Source organism: Portunus trituberculatus, chromosome 50, assembly GCF_017591435.1.
Source record: "Portunus trituberculatus isolate SZX2019 chromosome 50, ASM1759143v1, whole genome shotgun sequence".
Lineage (NCBI taxonomy): Eukaryota > Metazoa > Arthropoda > Malacostraca > Decapoda > Portunidae > Portunus > Portunus trituberculatus.
The window spans coordinates 7,582,900-7,599,943 of NC_059304.1; the positions used below are offsets into that span (position 1 = coordinate 7,582,900).

The 17,044-nt window shown below is 39.4% G+C and overlaps 1 protein-coding gene across 3 annotated transcripts in view; it reads left to right on the top strand.

The window, feature by feature from the left end:
- LOC123499628 (hexosaminidase D-like) overlaps positions 1–17,044 on the top strand; it is a 43,582-nt gene that overhangs the window by 18,410 nt on the left and 8,128 nt on the right. For 2 of the 3 annotated variants that reach the window (XM_045247950.1, XM_045247949.1), the window contains exons 2-9: positions 6,023–6,062; positions 6,854–6,908; positions 7,037–7,234; positions 7,385–7,549; positions 15,374–15,557; positions 15,947–16,018; positions 16,350–16,542; positions 16,935–17,044. The exon at positions 16,935–17,044 is cut by the window's right edge and continues 55 nt beyond it. In XM_045247950.1, the coding sequence (XP_045103885.1) occupies positions 6,037–6,062; positions 6,854–6,908; positions 7,037–7,234; positions 7,385–7,549; positions 15,374–15,557; positions 15,947–16,018; positions 16,350–16,542; positions 16,935–17,044 (1,003 nt within the window). In that variant the 5' untranslated portion in view covers positions 6,023–6,036. Of the gene's footprint in view, positions 1–5,996; positions 6,063–6,853; positions 6,909–7,036; positions 7,235–7,384; positions 7,550–15,373; positions 15,558–15,946; positions 16,019–16,349; positions 16,543–16,934 lie in introns of those variants that run through there. The other variant, XM_045247951.1, reaches the window with a different exon arrangement.

A 17,044-nucleotide genomic window follows, 5' to 3' on the forward strand; every position in this document is an offset into this window, starting at 1 on the left:
TTGTGTGAACCTTCATTAAGCGGGGGTTGCCTGTACTGTATAAGTTTAATTTTGATTGTTTATTAAGTTTAGAACACTAATAGATATAGTGCTCTTATATCATTGATCTCTTTTACTTAGGGTAAAATGTTTCTGATCCAAACTTTATCTGTCAAGAAAAAGTGACTCAGTCTCACCTGATATTATCCATTTCATGCATTATCTAGAGATGGAGTGTATAGTAGCAAAAAAAAAAAAAAGTGTACATTTTCATCGCAATAAAGAAGTACGCATGCAATTGTCTGTGTAATGTTTATTTCTGTTCCTGCCACCAGCAGAGTGGGTGGAGGTAGTGATGATGTTGGTTGGCTAAAGCCCACCTCTATTCATTGTTCCTTACCACACCAGGCCTCAGTGCGCCTCCAGCACTTTTACAGTGAGGGTTTTTGTTACGTTGCTCCTGATTGCCCCTATATGTTACTTGCGTGCCAACTTCGACGTGCTACTAGACACCCCACATTCATTATTGTGGGTTATGCACAGCTGTCCTTCAAGATAAAACCCACACGGGCAAGGTCCTGGCAAGAGAGGTGAAGGAAGGGCCTTCAATTACAGCTGTCAGCCTAAAAGAGAAATACCTCAACCTTCTGCAGAACGTCTTGGTGCGAACTATTCAACATGGTCTTAAGAAGGACTTAAAATTACCAGCACACTGCTGCTCCAAAAAAACACTTCTGACGGAGGCTATGAAGAAGCAACGTCTGGATTTGTGCTGGAAATACAAGGAGTGGACATCGGCAGACTGGCAGAAAGTGTATTCAGTGATGAAAACACGTTCTGAATGGTCAGGGGCAACTCCAAGGTCTTGAGGAGGCCTAGTAATGTGTCCTGTTATGACCTTCGCTACACTGTCAAATTGGTCAAATACCCAGACAGTGTTATGGTGTCGGGGGCGTTCATAAATCATAAGAGCTCTGTTGGACTGTACTTTCTTCCTAAGAACATGATGATGAAGGCAACTAATTATATTTAGGTCTTAGAGGAGCACATGCTGACATTTTGGAGCATTCACGAAGCAGAATATTCTATGTAGGACTTAGCACCAGCATATAAGTCTAAAGGTGCCATTCCACCAAAACCGTATTCTGCATAAATTGTTACGCACTTTTTGTGCAGAACTTTTGCTGTGCACATACAAAAGAACACCCCTTGTTGACCATGTGTCCACCGACTAAATGTACACAACTTTTGTACGCGAACATTGCAGCACTTGTGCTGAACTGTGCGCATACAAAAGTTAAGCACAGTTTGCCCTCAGTGATTTAGTTAGTTAGTAATATGGACGGACAGGAAGTGGTAGTGCTTTGTGGTGCAGCCTGTGTTGTGGTATGCAGTTTGCTAAAAAAGAAAAGAAGAGCAAAGCCTAAATGTTGGGTGAGACCCTTTTTAAAACGATGAGAGGAAGAAACGGAAAAATTTTTAGAAGAATTAAAAGTAGATCCTCTGAGTGGATTTAAAAAATTTTCAAGAATATCTTGCGAAGATTTTGAGGTCCTCATAAATGCTATTGGTCCTTTGATAGCCAAACAGGACACAAACTATAGAAAAAGTGTTCCTGTCTCAATAAGGCTGGTAATAACACTCAGATACCTGAATAAACTGTATGATTTTGTCATTTGTCCACTCCATTGTGCGCGAACACACCGATGTTTTCCCTCCTGTAGCGGTAGCAAGACTGAGTGCGCACACAAAGTAATCCTGTATGTTAGAGCGTGTACACTGAAAAGTTGAGTACGCGCACGCATGTTCGCAGCTGTGCGCGCACTTTTCTCAAATGTTCGCGTACAATTTGTTGCTGTTCGCTTGTCCGTTTCCACCGGCACATACATTTGTTCTGTACAGTGTGCAGCACAGTGCCGCACTGTGCTGCACACCGGTGGAATGGCACCTTAAGGCTGTCAAGGAGTTCATGGTGAAAAACAATATACATGTTCTCTACTGGCCAGGCAACTCCCCAGACCTCAACCCCATTGAAAATGCCTGGTAAGTAATGAAGACCAAGCTGGAGAATTCATGCTCCAGCAGCATCAAGAACCTGATGGAGGAGCTGAAAAAGATATGGATCTACTTTTATTTCTCCATCATTGCTGCTTTTATGCCTGGGAGGAGCCAGAGTGTTCTGAAGTCCAGGGGTAATATGTCCAAATACTAATTGTAAAATAAAATTCTAAATAAAACCGCCCTATTTTGTATTGTATAGTTTTACTAACCAAAATTCAGTGATGTATACTTTTTTTTTTCGACCACTGTATTGTCATTGAATTTGAAACGTATAACTACCTTGTGTGAGGCTAGAGTGCACAGGCATCCATACTATGATCTACTATGATAAATTTTTTGTAATCCAATTTGCATATACTATGGTACATCGACGTACGAATTTAATTTGTTCCGTGACGATCGTTGTACAGTAAAGTCCCGTGTTACGTCGGTCTCGAGTTACGTCAAACTCGTAGTTACGTCAGTTCACTATAAGGCAATTTAAGATTTTAAAAAATGAAAATTTATAAATCGTAAAGCACGGGATTTATTGTTATTGTTGGCCGCCAGGCGTCACACCTCCGCCTCACGCTTGAATACAATAACACCCTGCCTCAGTTCCACCACACCGTCGCCCCTGGCAAGTGTTATCCTACTTCTGCGTTTACTGACTCAAGTTCTTAGTATCTTGCTCAATGGCACCAAAGAGAAAACTCCTTAGTGACAGCAGTGATGCTAAGAAAAGGAAAACCATTACGCTACAAGAAAAAGAGGACATAATTAAAAGACATGAGAAGGGAGGCAGCAGCTGTGTGTAAGGGAGTGAAGAAGAAAATGGGAAACCCGTTACCATGACAACAGGGAGGTTGACGACCTTGAGGGCTCGCGCACCGCACCCATCACAACAATAACAACTCTGGAGCCTTCGCCTGGGCCACACGACACTCGCAGCTCACTTGCACCATCTGTGTCTGTCTGCTGATCCCTGTCCGCTGCCCACACTTCTACTCCCACCGCATTGCACTACGCTCCCAGCTGTCCGCCCTGGGCATCACGACATTCGACCTGCCCACCCTCCTGGCGGCCTCAGGCGTCCACCCCTCTCGGCAACATGCAGTCCTTCACGTTCGTGGCCTTAATCAACAACAAAAACAAGCTTGTGTTTCATATTCCAACATAGTTGTAAATAATATAACAATATAACCTTTAACTTACCTGAATGACCATAAACAATGATTGGTTGAAAACTCGATAATATGCTTTGAAATGTACGGAAACTTGAGTTACATACAAAATCAACGTATGTCATGTTTCAGGAACGTAGCTCTGACGTAAACCGAGACCTTACTGTATATAAAATAAAATTGTATATCAAATAGATTATTCCCATAGAAATTAATGGAAATAGAATTAATTCATTCTTGTGATACAAATTTATTCCCCCCAAAAAATTAACATGCTTTAAATACCACCCAAATATAGATTTAATATAAGATAAATACAATGTTTATTGTATGCATGATATGAATGTACTATATTGCCCAAAATAACAACTTAACCCACAAAACTCAGGACACATCAATAGATGTTCATCACACAAGACTCGGGGCACGTCGATAGACGTTTAGGCTTTTTACGGCTATAATTTGGCTATTTTCTTCCCGTTTTGTTTGCTTGTGAGCTGGTAACACTCATCAGGAGTAAACTTATGCTCTATGTCACTGTGTCACCAACGATGGATGGTGGGAGTGACAGTGATTGCACGGTGTGATTCTGCCAGCTCTCCTACGCGCCTTACTTCTACAGCTCAGGTCTCTTACCATGTTGAAGGGAGACAACTTTCAAATGAGAGTGGTATCAAAACAGGCAACAGGAGAGAGAGAGAGAGGGGGGGGATACAAGGGGCCCGTTTTCTATTGCTCTAGCGAAGGTCGCTGAACCCGATCGGACGCAAGGCCACATACACCGATGATACCACTTCATTCAATCTGTGATATTTTGGTAACCATGACATCTAGAGACTTCTTGTTTTTTGCATTGCAAAAAAAGGAAGAGTTGCTTTTGGGCAAAACACCACTTGTACTCACTCGTTTATTGAATTTCTAAGTGTAATCAGTATGTGAATACAGTAATACTCTGCTTAACGAACAGGATAGGGGGTGTCAAAGCTGTTCGTAGAGCGAAAATTCGTTAGGCGGACGTAATTTTCCCATAGGAAATAATGGAAATAGGGGGGATGCGTTCTGGGCTTGTCCCTAACATACCACATGGGTTAAAAAAAAAAAGTTATATATACGTTTGGCAGCATATTGGGCCACCGGTATACCACTACTTTTATGTCATATGAGTCATCGGAAGTTAGAGGAGCTACGTACAAATTCTCTCACATTCTCGCATTTATGTTCACAAAACAACATTTCTATTAGCTTTAATAAACCTTGGCCACAAGAAAGGATTGTTTTGTAATGCATAAAGTGAAATCTTACATGGAATACCAAAAAATAAAGCAGAGATGAGATGAGCCACAGACGAAGCGGGAAACTTGCGGAGACTCATCCCCTTCTTCTTCTTGTGACCCTTTTAGCCTGCGTGTTGTCTTTCCCCCATGATATTTGTTTCCACTCCTCTATTGCCTGCTATAATGGGTATCATATTTTAGTATTCATATACGCTCATGCCATGAGGATAACCTCAATTCCGTGGCACTGAGTGATAATGAATTATTAATGAAATACCACGGTATTACATTAGTAATTCACTATCACTCAGTGCCATGGAGTCGAGGTTATCCTCGTGGCATGAGCGTATATGAATACTAAGATATGATATCCATTATAGCAGGCAATAGAGGAGTGGAAACATAAACATCATGATGAAAGTAACACGCAGGCAAAAGGGTCATCAGAAGAAGAAGCGGCCGAGTCTCTGCGAGTCTCCCGCTTCGTCTGTGGCTCATTTCATCTCTTTATGCATCACAAAACAATACTTTCTTGGGGGCAAGGTTTGTAAAATGCTAATAGAAATGTTTTGTGAACATAAATGCATATATAAGACAGTAACACCACCTCGAGAGGTGGTGTTCCCAGCAACCTCAGAGCAACCTGATAGCAACCTTGTCACCGTCCCTCCAAGCATTCATGGATGCCATTTCGCTGCAAGAGGTTGCGCTGACGTTGTTAAAGAATCTTGGATCCAGCTCCAGGAGCGCTAGAGACAGAGGCTGGGAGCCAGCCAATCACAGCAAAGCTACCACGTTCAGTCCCTCACCCGGAAAATTCAAACCCACAAAATTCGCTAAAACGGATGTGGTTGTACGTTATGCAGACTTTTTGGTCTAACTTTATATAGTACGTTAAACCAGAAATTCGTTAAACGAACATTCGTTAAGCAGAGTATTACTGTACAGGGTATTTTGTATTTCTTGCCAATCTTTAACTTTTGGGATCTTGGAGTCTTGAGTTCACACAACTTAAGAAAAAATACACACTGCCGAGGAGCATAGACACATACATGCACAAAGGATGAACAACGATACACAACGCGGGCTGAGTGTTCGGTGGAAGCAGGTAGCTGAGCGATCGCTGTGCCACCTACTGATGGCTATTCGTATCTTAAAAATATCTATGTATTTCAAGGCGTAAATTATATGAAATTTTTTGTCATATATCAAAAAAATTATATGTTGGGGCGTTCGTATCTCGAGGTATTACTGTATACATCAAAAAGCCTTCAAGGATGAAAACATATGAAATAAATGAATTGCCTCACTATCTTGTGGAAAAGACTGAAGTAAAACAGTCTGCAAATGTCCCATACTTAAGTTTAACTGTTTCAGGTAGTATGTAGTATATTCTCCCCATTCTCCACCCTAATGTACTTCTGTTTTTCCATTGCATGACCAAATTATTAAGCTTTAGAATGTAGATAAGAAAAGATGCAACTATTTCATGAAATCTTAGTTTTATCCTTATTTTCAGTGTCTCATGCTTCATTTGTGTTCCAGGGACATCACTGAAGATGGATCAACTTGAAGATTTTCACAAGTAGGAACTGTTGTGTTTTGCAAATGTGTCAGTACATTCAAGTACTAGAATGGATAGGCCGAAATTTTTTTAGTATTCTCACATGTTCAATAAACCAGTTGAAACAGGGCTTGAAAGGTGATGGTTCACTAAGGAAAAATAATTGAAGTATAACAAGATACCTAGAGAGATTTAAATAGTTTGCAATTCAGATATAAATATCTAAAGATGAAGGATGTCTTGTGACAGGTTTACATAATAAATGATTGAGTAACAACAAAACAATAATGTCTATGTTTGAGAGTCCCTAATGACAGAATGACCTAAAGCTGTTGTATCACTTTTACCTAAGACTAGATCTGGTGATTATTGTACAAATGCAAATGGTTTGGAGAAGAAATTTAGATTGAGAAGTAGTGTTAGGTTTAAAACAAAATATAAGCCAAAGTTAGAAAGATAAAGTGGTACATATTCATTGCAGGTTAAATATGTTTAGGTTTTGTTTGTTGGTTTTGAAAAGCTAACATGAAGACATTGTGGAAGCTGTTGAAAGAAAGAGCCGTCAGTTGTATGGAAAGCCATGAATTTTTCAAGGGCATGTGTGCATGTCATAATTCCATTAGGTTGTAAGGTCTCGATAGATTTTTGTCTCTCTGCTTGTTAAAAGTTTGACTGCTTGGATAATAAGTAATAGGAGTTAAATGTAATGAAGAAAGTATCAGACTTTAATGTTGTTCAATCAAATCAGTGTTAATGACAGAATGTAATTTGAAATATTATAAGTTGAATCTTGATTATAATTTGAAACTCAGGTTGGTCCATCTTGACCTGAAGGGAGCTCCTCCTAGAATGAGTTACTATGAGCAGGTAAGGATTTTTTTTTCTTGTTATAATATATTTTATATGATGTATTTATAAAAATTTGATTTTCCTGTGCCAATAAATATCTTGTCATACATATTCAGTTAATCCTTTTTTTCTTCTATACTCCTCAGATCTTTCCCATCATCTCGTCATTTGGTGCCACTGGCTTGTTGGTGGAGTATGAGGATATGTTTCCATATCATGACAAGTTGGCTCATTTGAAGACACCTCATGCCTACACACGGGAAGACATTTTAAAACTTCATGAGCTCGCAGCAAAAAGCAACCTCATTATCATTCCATTAATGCAAACCTTTGGGCACTTTGAGGTAAATGAGAAAATCTAAGTTGATATCTGCTTGCAATGTTAGATTAATAGCTTAAATCAAGAATGGCACAATTTGTGAAACCATTGATTGTCATACAATATGAGTCTTTTTCAAGTCACACCCTTCATTACTTTAATTGTTACTGTACAGTTTGTGCTGAAGCATGATGAGAACAGAGCTGTTCGGGAAGTAGAAAGCTACCCCAACACCTTGTGCCCAACCCACCCTGACTCCTTCCCATTGGTGACTGAGCTGCTCACACAGATAATGAACTTGCATCTAATTGACAAATATCTTCATATTGGTGCTGATGAGGTAGGTATAAGCTTGGGATACTAGAAACATAGATTGGTCATTTGATTATGTGATGTTTTGAGTAATACAATGATTGTGATAGCAGTATATCAAAGGAGTATTTGTTCATTCTTGAATGATACCATGATTGGTGTGAATACAGAGTTAAATTATTTATTTGTATATACAGTGGTACCTTGAGGTAAGAGTTTAATTCGTTCCATGATGGAGCTCGTATCTCAAAAGGCTCATATCTCAAAAAAAATTTTCCCTTTGAAATGCATTGAAATGCCATTAATCCATTCCAGCCTCCTCCAAAAAAGCATCCCTATTTTTTCTACGTGTTTTCAGGTAAGAAAAAGGTATTTGTAAATAATGATTATTCCACAGAAACATAGTAAAACATAGCAAAAGATAATGCAGGCAACCCGAGTGAAAATTCTGAAAAAAATTGAAAAAATGCAATAATCACATCATGGCAGCCTTAGCACCATTACTAAACATTATAAGTGGAATTTTAGTCATCCGGGTTTAACCCCTTCGCGCCGGATGTTAAAAAAGCCCGCCTGTATGATATATGGGTGATAGTGCCGCGCGCCCGAGCGCGGGAAACTCGTGCAAGCTTGTCATACTTGTCGTCTTTGTGTATTATGCTGGTATTTTTTAGTCACTATATCACCTTCGAAGAGGAAAGTGGACGCTTCTCTCTTCGGAGAAAAAGAGAGAGAGAGAGAGAGAGAGTGTGACATTTGCTAATATTTTAGACACAAGCGGGACGCATGTAGCTTATCTTTCGAGAGGAAGAGGGGAAGGGAGGGAAGGGAGAGGGAAACGAAGGGAGAGAGAGAGAGAGATATTAGAAAATTTGTTGTTTTTGTGTGTGTGTGTGTGTGTGTGTGTGTGTGTGTGTGTGTGTGTGTGTGTGTGTGTGTTTTCACGAATGTTACAAGGCGGGACGCATGTAACTTATCTTTCGAGAGGGAGAGGGGGATGGAGGGAAGGGAGATGGGGAGGGAGGAAAGGGAGATGGGGAGGGAGGGAATGGAGAGAGAGAGAGAGAGAGAGATGGGAACAGTCTATGCCATTGGGTAATTTTAGACACAAGGTGGGACGCATGTAGCTTATCTTTAGTGATTGCTGGAGACAAGGATGGTGGGAGGAGCACTAGGATTTCAAAGACAGCATATGGCGTGTGTAGTTGGTATCCAACACACTATACGGGACAACTGAACTGAAGAAAGCTCAGAAAAGAAATATGACGTCTACGTAGGCGTCACCGTATTTGCTACTAGGGCTTCATGATGCCTACATAGGCGTCACCGTATTGAAGTGGTTAAATAGCTATTAAAAGTCTGTTTAAATGCCTGGTGCCACACCCAGCCACTCACTCAAGGTCACGTGCAGCAAAAAGGTAGTCGTAGAAAAATATTTTTAGAAAAAAAACTACTATTTAAAAGGGAATAGTTTTCTTTCTGGTGCTGTGTGGCATCTTGCCTTATAAGGAGATAGAATGTAGCCTATGGCTGCTCAGAAGGAAGGAACATGTGACACATCAGTGTGTAGCTGAAAGCGTAGGAGGCTGCACATGTCTCTCGCTCCTGTCACTTCTAGAGGAATTTAGCTTCTGTGAGTAATACTTCTACAAGAAGGAGGACCAGGTGCCTTGTTTATGGCACAAAATGATCTACAAAGCAAAAGGAAGATGTTATAATAACTGCTGTGAAGGATTTGCAACATAATAGACATTTATTGATGAAGAACACGTCTGTCCTTTTAAAAATCTTTAAAGGCCCGTATCTCAAAACTAACTTATTGTGCTATTGAGGCATATAACTTCAACAGTTTTCATCCAATTTTCATGATTCAGGTCTCAATAGAAAGAACATTAAATTGTCTTTCTACTCAAGTGAGCAGAATTTTAAATTTTGGATTATTTTTTTCCTTAATCTAAATAGAAATAACTAAATGAGATAAAAATATAGTTTTTTTTTCTCATCAATAAAACAGAAAATGCAAGATCTGCTCACTTGGCCCTCTTAGACATCCTCCAAAGTTTATTATGACAGCTTATGAAGAAAACAAAGTGGAACGAAGTTATACGCACAAGTATACATCTCTATTTTTTACATTTTCATTTATTAAAAAACAATAAAAGCCAAAAGTTAATGAAACTCACACAAGTAATTCACCTAAACACAGGTAAGAACTCATAAAAAATGGTTTAATTTGGTTGAAAATAACGAAAATAGAAATTTACTTGGTCATTCCTGTTAAACGTTCACACAACGAAATTTTGCTACAACGAACGTTTCCTTTTACTACCATCTGCTTGTATAACAAACACCAAACTCACTTTAACAAAATTTTATCCAAGTAATTTTTTCCAAGCTTGAAAGCCCCGCTGTATCACACAAGCCGACAGGCTTTTGAATACACCAGCGCCTCTTGTGGACAAAACACACACCACTCACTCCCCTACACTTCCCCACTCATAGTTCAAAACAATAACAGAGTCCACCAGCAGCTCGTCTTCCCTCGCTTAACATGCCACCAAAACACCCTTCAACCAACCCTGCAATGTTGCCTAGCATTGTTAAGAAGACCAGGAAGTCTCTTACTCTCCATCTCTAAGTGAAGCTGGATATTATTCACAGACACAAGAGAGGTGAGAAAACTAATAGCTTTGCTTGCCACCATGGCTTGACTCCATCTACTGTTTCTACTATTTTCAAGTCAGCAAACTCTATTAAGAAGGCTTGTGAGACCGTATCTTCCTTGCAAGCTAAAAGAACCACCTAAACTCATGACTCTGCAATGAATAAAATGGAAAGCCTTGTGGAAATGTGGTACAGGTAACTCTCGATTTATGCGATAGATGCGTTCCAAGAGGCATCGCGTATATAAAAATGCGCATAAAGCAAACATGTAATTCTCATAAGAAACAATAGATAATAAGGGGGGATGCAGGATGTGGTCCAAAAAAATTCATGCAAAATACTCTATTTATTTGGCTAAATTAACATGTTTTTATTATTTATCATTCTAAATAATAGAAGTGTATTTAAAGTAAAGGGAAAAAGCAAGAAATAAAAGAAAGCAAAAAATAATAAGAGAAAACAACAAAAAAAGAATACGTAAACAACACTCACTGCGTCACTGCCTTCACCACTCACACCACAGTCAGTCACCATCTGCCTCTGAGCTTTACCACTTTATCAAAAATCCACTCATCTAAAATAACCCCACATGCAGAAGAAGATGAAGGACATTTTGGGGCCATTTTGGTGAATTATAGGCAGATTGAAGAGATTCCATCTGTACTCAGTGCTGGCATACTGCACATGAGGCACGAGAAGAGCGGGAGCTGGATCCAAGATTCTTAAACAACGTCAGAGCAACCTCCTGCCGCAAAATGGCATCCATGAACGTTTGGAGGGACAGTAATGAGGTTGCTATGAGATTGCTCTCAGGTTGCTGGTAACACCACCTCTCCAGGTGGTGTTACTGTCTTATGTATGCAATTATGTTCACAAAACAACATTTTTATTACCTTTTTACAAACCTTGCTCCCAAGAAAGGATTGTTTTGTAATGCATAAAGTGAAATCTTACATGGAATACCAAAAAAATAAAGCAGAGATGAGATCGCTCACAGACGAGGCAGAGACTTGCGGCAACTTGGCCGCTTCTTCTTATGACCCTTTTAGCTTGCATGTTGTCTTTCACTACAATATTTATGTTTCCACTCCTCTATTGCTTGCTATAATGGATATCATATCTTAGTATTCATATATGCTCATGCCAAGAGGATAATCTCGACTCCGTGGCACTGAGTTATAGTGAATTACTACTGAAATACTGCGGTATTTCATTAGTAGTTCACTAGTTTTTCCCCCTCTGTGATAAGCATTGGTGGAGGACATAGATGGAGGTGGCAGAAAGTGTGTTTTGCCTTTTAAGTTACATACATATGCATACTTTATCAATAAAATAAAAGCAAAAGTTTATTTAGTGTTCTTACCTTGGAGACAGACATTTTCAGCTAATGGTGGTAAATGGTGGAAGAGGAGGAGGGAGGAAAGGAGGAAGGGATGCAGGCACCATTCACACATAAACATTAAATGTAAATTAAAACTGTACTTTCTTTAGACAAAAAATAGGTAAGTAAATAGTGTGAAAATGATGAAAGATTGCAGGAAACATGTAGATACTAACTCAGCTGAGGCTGGACCAATGCTCTGAGCCACCAACTAGCAGCAACATCCCCAAACATGACTCATATCTCAAAATTTTGCTTTTATCTCAAAATGAAAAAAAATGATGAAATTATAGCTCATATCTCAAAAAACTCTTATCCCAGGCAGCTCATATCTCAAGGTACCACTATATTTTTTTTATGGTTGCCAAGGGCAACAAAAGGTAAAAAAAAAAAAAAAAAAAAAAAAAATGAAATGCCAGTTCCCTTAAAAATTCAAATAGAATCAGCCAAATGTCTGGGACAAATGTCTTGAACTTCCTTCTTAAAAAAAATCAAGTGTAGGAAGATGAAAATAAAAAAGCAGGCAGGGAGTTCCAGAGCTTACTAGAGAAAGATATGAACGATAGAGAATACTGGTTAACTCTTGCTTTAGAGAGTTGGACTGAATAGGGGTGAAAGGAAGAAGAAAGCCTTGTGAAGTGAGGCCACAGGAGGAGGGAAGGCATGCAATTAGCAAAATCAATAGCATTAAAATAGTGATAAAAGATAGTAAGATATGCAACATTTTGGCAGTGAGAAAAAGGCTGAAGACAGTCAGTCAGAGGAGGGGAGGTAATGAGATGAAAGACTTGATTCCATCCTATCTAATAAAAGTGTGAGAGTGGAATGCCCCCAAACATGTGAAGAGTACTCCATACAAGGATGGATAAGACCTTTGTACAGAGTTAGCAGTTGGAGGGGTGAGAAAAACTGGCTGAGACATCTCAGAACACCTAACTTCATAGAAGCTATTTTAGCAAGAGATGAGATGTGAAGTTTCCACTGTAGATTATGAGTAAAGGACAGCCAGAGAATATTCAGTGTAGAAGAGGGAAACAGTTGGATAGTTGTGTGAAAGGTTGTGTTAAGTGGATAGATGGAGGAATTGAGTTTTTGAGGCATTGAAAACTACTAGATTTTCTCTGCCCCAATCAGAAACCTTAGAAGATCAGAAGTCAGGCATTTAGTGGTGTCCCAGTCCCAGCATGATCTTTTATCTTCCTGAAGGGTTTGTCATCTCTGAAAGGATATGGAATGATGTAGGGTGGTATCATTAGCATAGGAGTGAATAGGGCAGGAAGTTTGGTTAAGAAGACAATTAATGAATAGTAGAGAGTGGGTGACAATACAGAATCTTGAGGAACACCATTGTTAGTAGATTTAGGAGAAGAACATTGGCCGTCTACCACAGCAGCAATAGAACGGTCGGAAAGGAAACTTGAAATAAAGTTGCAGAGAGAAGGATAGGAACTGTAGAAGGGCAGTTTTGAAATCAAAGCTTTGTGCCAGACTCTATCAAAAGCTTTTGATATGTCTAATGACAGCAAAAGTTTCACCGAAATCTCTAAAGAGGATGACCAAGACTCAGTAAGGAAAGCCAGAAGATCACCAGTAGAGCGACCTTGACGGAAGCCATACTGGCGATCAGATAGAAGATTGTGAAGTGACAGATGTTTGAGAATCTTCCTATTCAGGATAGATTAAAAACTTTAGACAAGCAAGAGATTAAAGCTATAGGACGGTAGTTTGAGGGATTAGAACGGTCATCCTTTTCAGGAACAAGCTGAATGTAGACAAACTTCCAGCAGGAAAGAAAGGTAGAAGTCGATAGACAAAGTTGAAAGAGTTTGGCCAGGCAAGGTGCAAGCACGGAAGCACAGTTTTTGAGAACAATAGGAGGGACCCCATCAGGTCCATAAGCCTTCCGAGGGTTTAGGCCAGCGAGGGCATGGAAAATATCATTACGAAGAAAATTAATTGTAGACATGAAATGGTCAGAGGGAGGGATAAGCCCAGAATCATCCAAGGTGGAGTTGTTAGCAAAGGTTTGAGAGAAGAGTTCAGCTTTAGAGACAGAAGAGATGGCAGTGGTGCCATCAGGATGAAATAAAGGAGGAAAGATGAAGAAGTGAAGTTATTTGAGATGTTTTGGCTAGATGTCAGAAGTCTCGAGAGGAGTTTGAGTTTGAAAGATTTTGACATTTTCTATTTATGAAGGAGTGTTTGGCAAGTTGAAGAACAGACTTGGCATGATTTTGGGTGGAAATGTAAAGTGCATGAGATTCAAATGATGAAAGGCTCAAATACCTTTTGTGGGCAATCTCTATCATGTATAGCACAAGAACAGAGTTAAACCAAGGTTTAGAAGGTTTAGGTTGAGAAAAAGAATGAGGAATGTACACCTCCATGCCAGATACTGCTATCACCTCTGCTATGCATTCAGCACACAGGGATGGGTCTCTGACACAAGTCAGCATAATACCTCAGGTCCCCTCAACTGGCAGAGGCAAAATGCCAGAGGTACCTCTGCTTTGGGGGATCCTGAGGAGGGATTGGAGAAATAGGACAAGATACAGAAATGAGATTGTGATCGGAGGAGCCCAACGGAGATGAAAGGGTGACAGCATAAGCAGAAGGATTAGAGGTGAGGAAGAGATCAAGAATGTTGGGCGTGTCTCCAAGACGGTCAGGAATACGAGTAGGGTGTTGCACCAGTTGCTCTAGGTCATGGAGGATAGCAAAGTTGAAGGCTAGTTCACCAGGGTGGTCAGTGAAGGGAGAGGAAAGCCAAAGCTGGTGGTGAACATTGAAATCTCCAAGAATGGAAAGGATAGAGGGACAGAATGTGCTCCACTTTAGAAGTTAAGTAGTCAAAGAATTTACTATAGTCAGAAGAGTTAGGGAGAGATAAACAGCACAGATGAATTTAGTTTGAGAGTGACTGTTAAGTCGAAGCCAGATAGTGGAAAACTCAGAAGATTCAAGAGTGTGGGCACAAGAGCAAATTAAGTTGTTGTGCACATCCAGCTTTGGAATGAAAATGAGGATAGAGAAAGTAGGAGGGAACAGAGAAGGGGCTACTGTCAGTTGCCTCAGACAGCTGTGTGTCGGTGAAGAAAAGAAGATGAGGTTTAGTAGAGGAGAGGTGGTGTTCCACAGATTGAAAATTAGATCTAAGACTGCAATGTTAAACCCTGCCCTGAGTGAGGAAGCCCAACCTGCACTCAGACTGTGGACAGGATTCGAACCCGTGCGCTTGGAGACCCCTCGGATCCCAAAGCACACATGGTTCCACTGTACCACGGCGGTCCACTAATAATCCTCTTTAGTGCCATTGTAAGTTTCTAAATGAAAAATTACCGACAGAACACAGAAGAATGTTGTTTTTGCTCAAGACTGCGGCTGGACCAGGGATGTGCACCGAAATACCTGCCATTTTTTTTTTTCTTTTCCTCACCAGTAATATGGTATCAGAATAGGACAATAGCAGTGGTGGGAAGGGAGAGACCAGAACTTTGTTTACAACCATGTGTGCGGCTGCTTGATTTATAAATGAAAAAACTACAGACAAAATGCACGAGAATGTTATTCTGAAGACCGCAGCAGCACAACTGGTGGAGGGGGAAGGGAGAGGTTAAGGAGCCTTTGTTTACAACCATGTGTGTGGATGTTCAACTATCAGGTATTTTTTTGAGTACAGTATTAAATCTAACTTTTGAGTTTGAGTATTGAGTCTCCACTGTACTTGCATATTTATTTTGAGTTAGGATTATCTTCCTTGCTTATTGCACAACTTAATGTGGGATGATGATTATAAATTATTTGCAGGTGTGGCATATAGGAAAGTGTCCAAGATGTCAGGTTGAGATGGACTCCAAGGAAATGTCAACAGAAGACTTGTTTCAAATGTGGGTATTCAAGGTAGCACAGTGGGCCAAGAAAGAATATCCTCACATTACAATTATCATGTGGGACGACATGATAAGAAATATTCCTGCTGAAAAAATCAAAAGTTTGTATTTGTTTTGCCTACATGTTGATCAGTAAGTAGATTTTGATATTGATATTTCATTCATAGACAAATAAAGATAGAGTACAGATATTTATATTGTACACAAAGTTGAGCTTCTCATAGCTTGGAAAAGTGTCATAATGGTTGTTTAGTCCTGTAACTACCAAGACTGTATTGTTTTGTTTTTACTTTTAAACCAATTGAAAATTTATCTAAAAGGTGGCCGTAAGAGAGTAGCTGGAAAAAAATTCAGATATATGTATAAGGCACACAATTTTTTTTTTTTTAAAGCACAGATAGTCACTAAGACTGAGGTGGATATTGGTCAACCATAATTACTTGTATGATTATGAGACTATTTTACCTTTACCTGTTCTTTCCTTTACCAGGCAGTGGGCTTTGTGACATTGTGGAACCAATGGTGTGGCAGTATCAGGCCAAAACTTTTGACCTTCCTCCAGGTGTGTTGCAGATTGTATTATTGAAATTGTATTAAGATTAATGCTTGATCAAATGTTTATTCATGGACATTAGATTTATGTATGATGATTGATCACTTGTGAACTTTTTTTTATATATATTTATAACATAATTATATCTTTTGTTAATTTTGTTGCATATCATCAAGTAGTAGTGGAATTATCATTAACTGTTTATGTATTGATATTTCACTCAAAGTAATAGAGAGAGACAATTCTTATCTTCCAAATTTTAATTTGTGTATTTTATCTAATGCACCTGATGGTGAATCCTGTTACCAATATTGCACTGTTACATGAATTTGTTTTTCAGATTTGTTTGAGAAGTACTCAGCAGTATTTCCGAGTATATGGGTTGCCAGTGCTTTCAAGGGTGCCACAGGGAGTACACAGTTTCTACCTCCCATTCAGAACCACATAAATAATAACCTGTTGTGGTTAACTGTGTTGTCAGAAAAAAAACATACCAAGAAGTTTAAAGGTATTTGTCTAACAGGTTGGCAAAGGTAAGCAGAAATGCTATGCTTCAGGACTTATTGTATAAATCCAGCACTCAATATTGGTAGTGTTTAGAATATTTTGTTTGTACCCAGAATGTACATGTCTCTTTGCTTGCATGTTGTGAAGATTGAATCAAAGGAACAACACCAGATATATGAGACATGAATTGTGGAAGAAATCGAAAAGAATATTAAATTTAATTGTTTAAATATTGCTTTGCTATGGGTTAAATGCAAGATGTATGAAAAGTTATCTGATGTATTTTCAGAAGTGCAATGAGAAGATAGTGTTTATTGTCCTTCTAAGTCTTCAGGTATTCATAAAGGCTTTCATACAAGTGAACACTTACGATAGAAACACATCCACTTAGTGCATCAGTTTACTTTCTTCCCCAAAGATATGACCATTATGCCGTACTGTGTGAGTTGCTGCCTGCAGCTCTACCCAGTCTCTGCTTGTGTCTACGAGTAGTGTCCCAAGCAGCCTTCACTGAGGCAGACCACGACT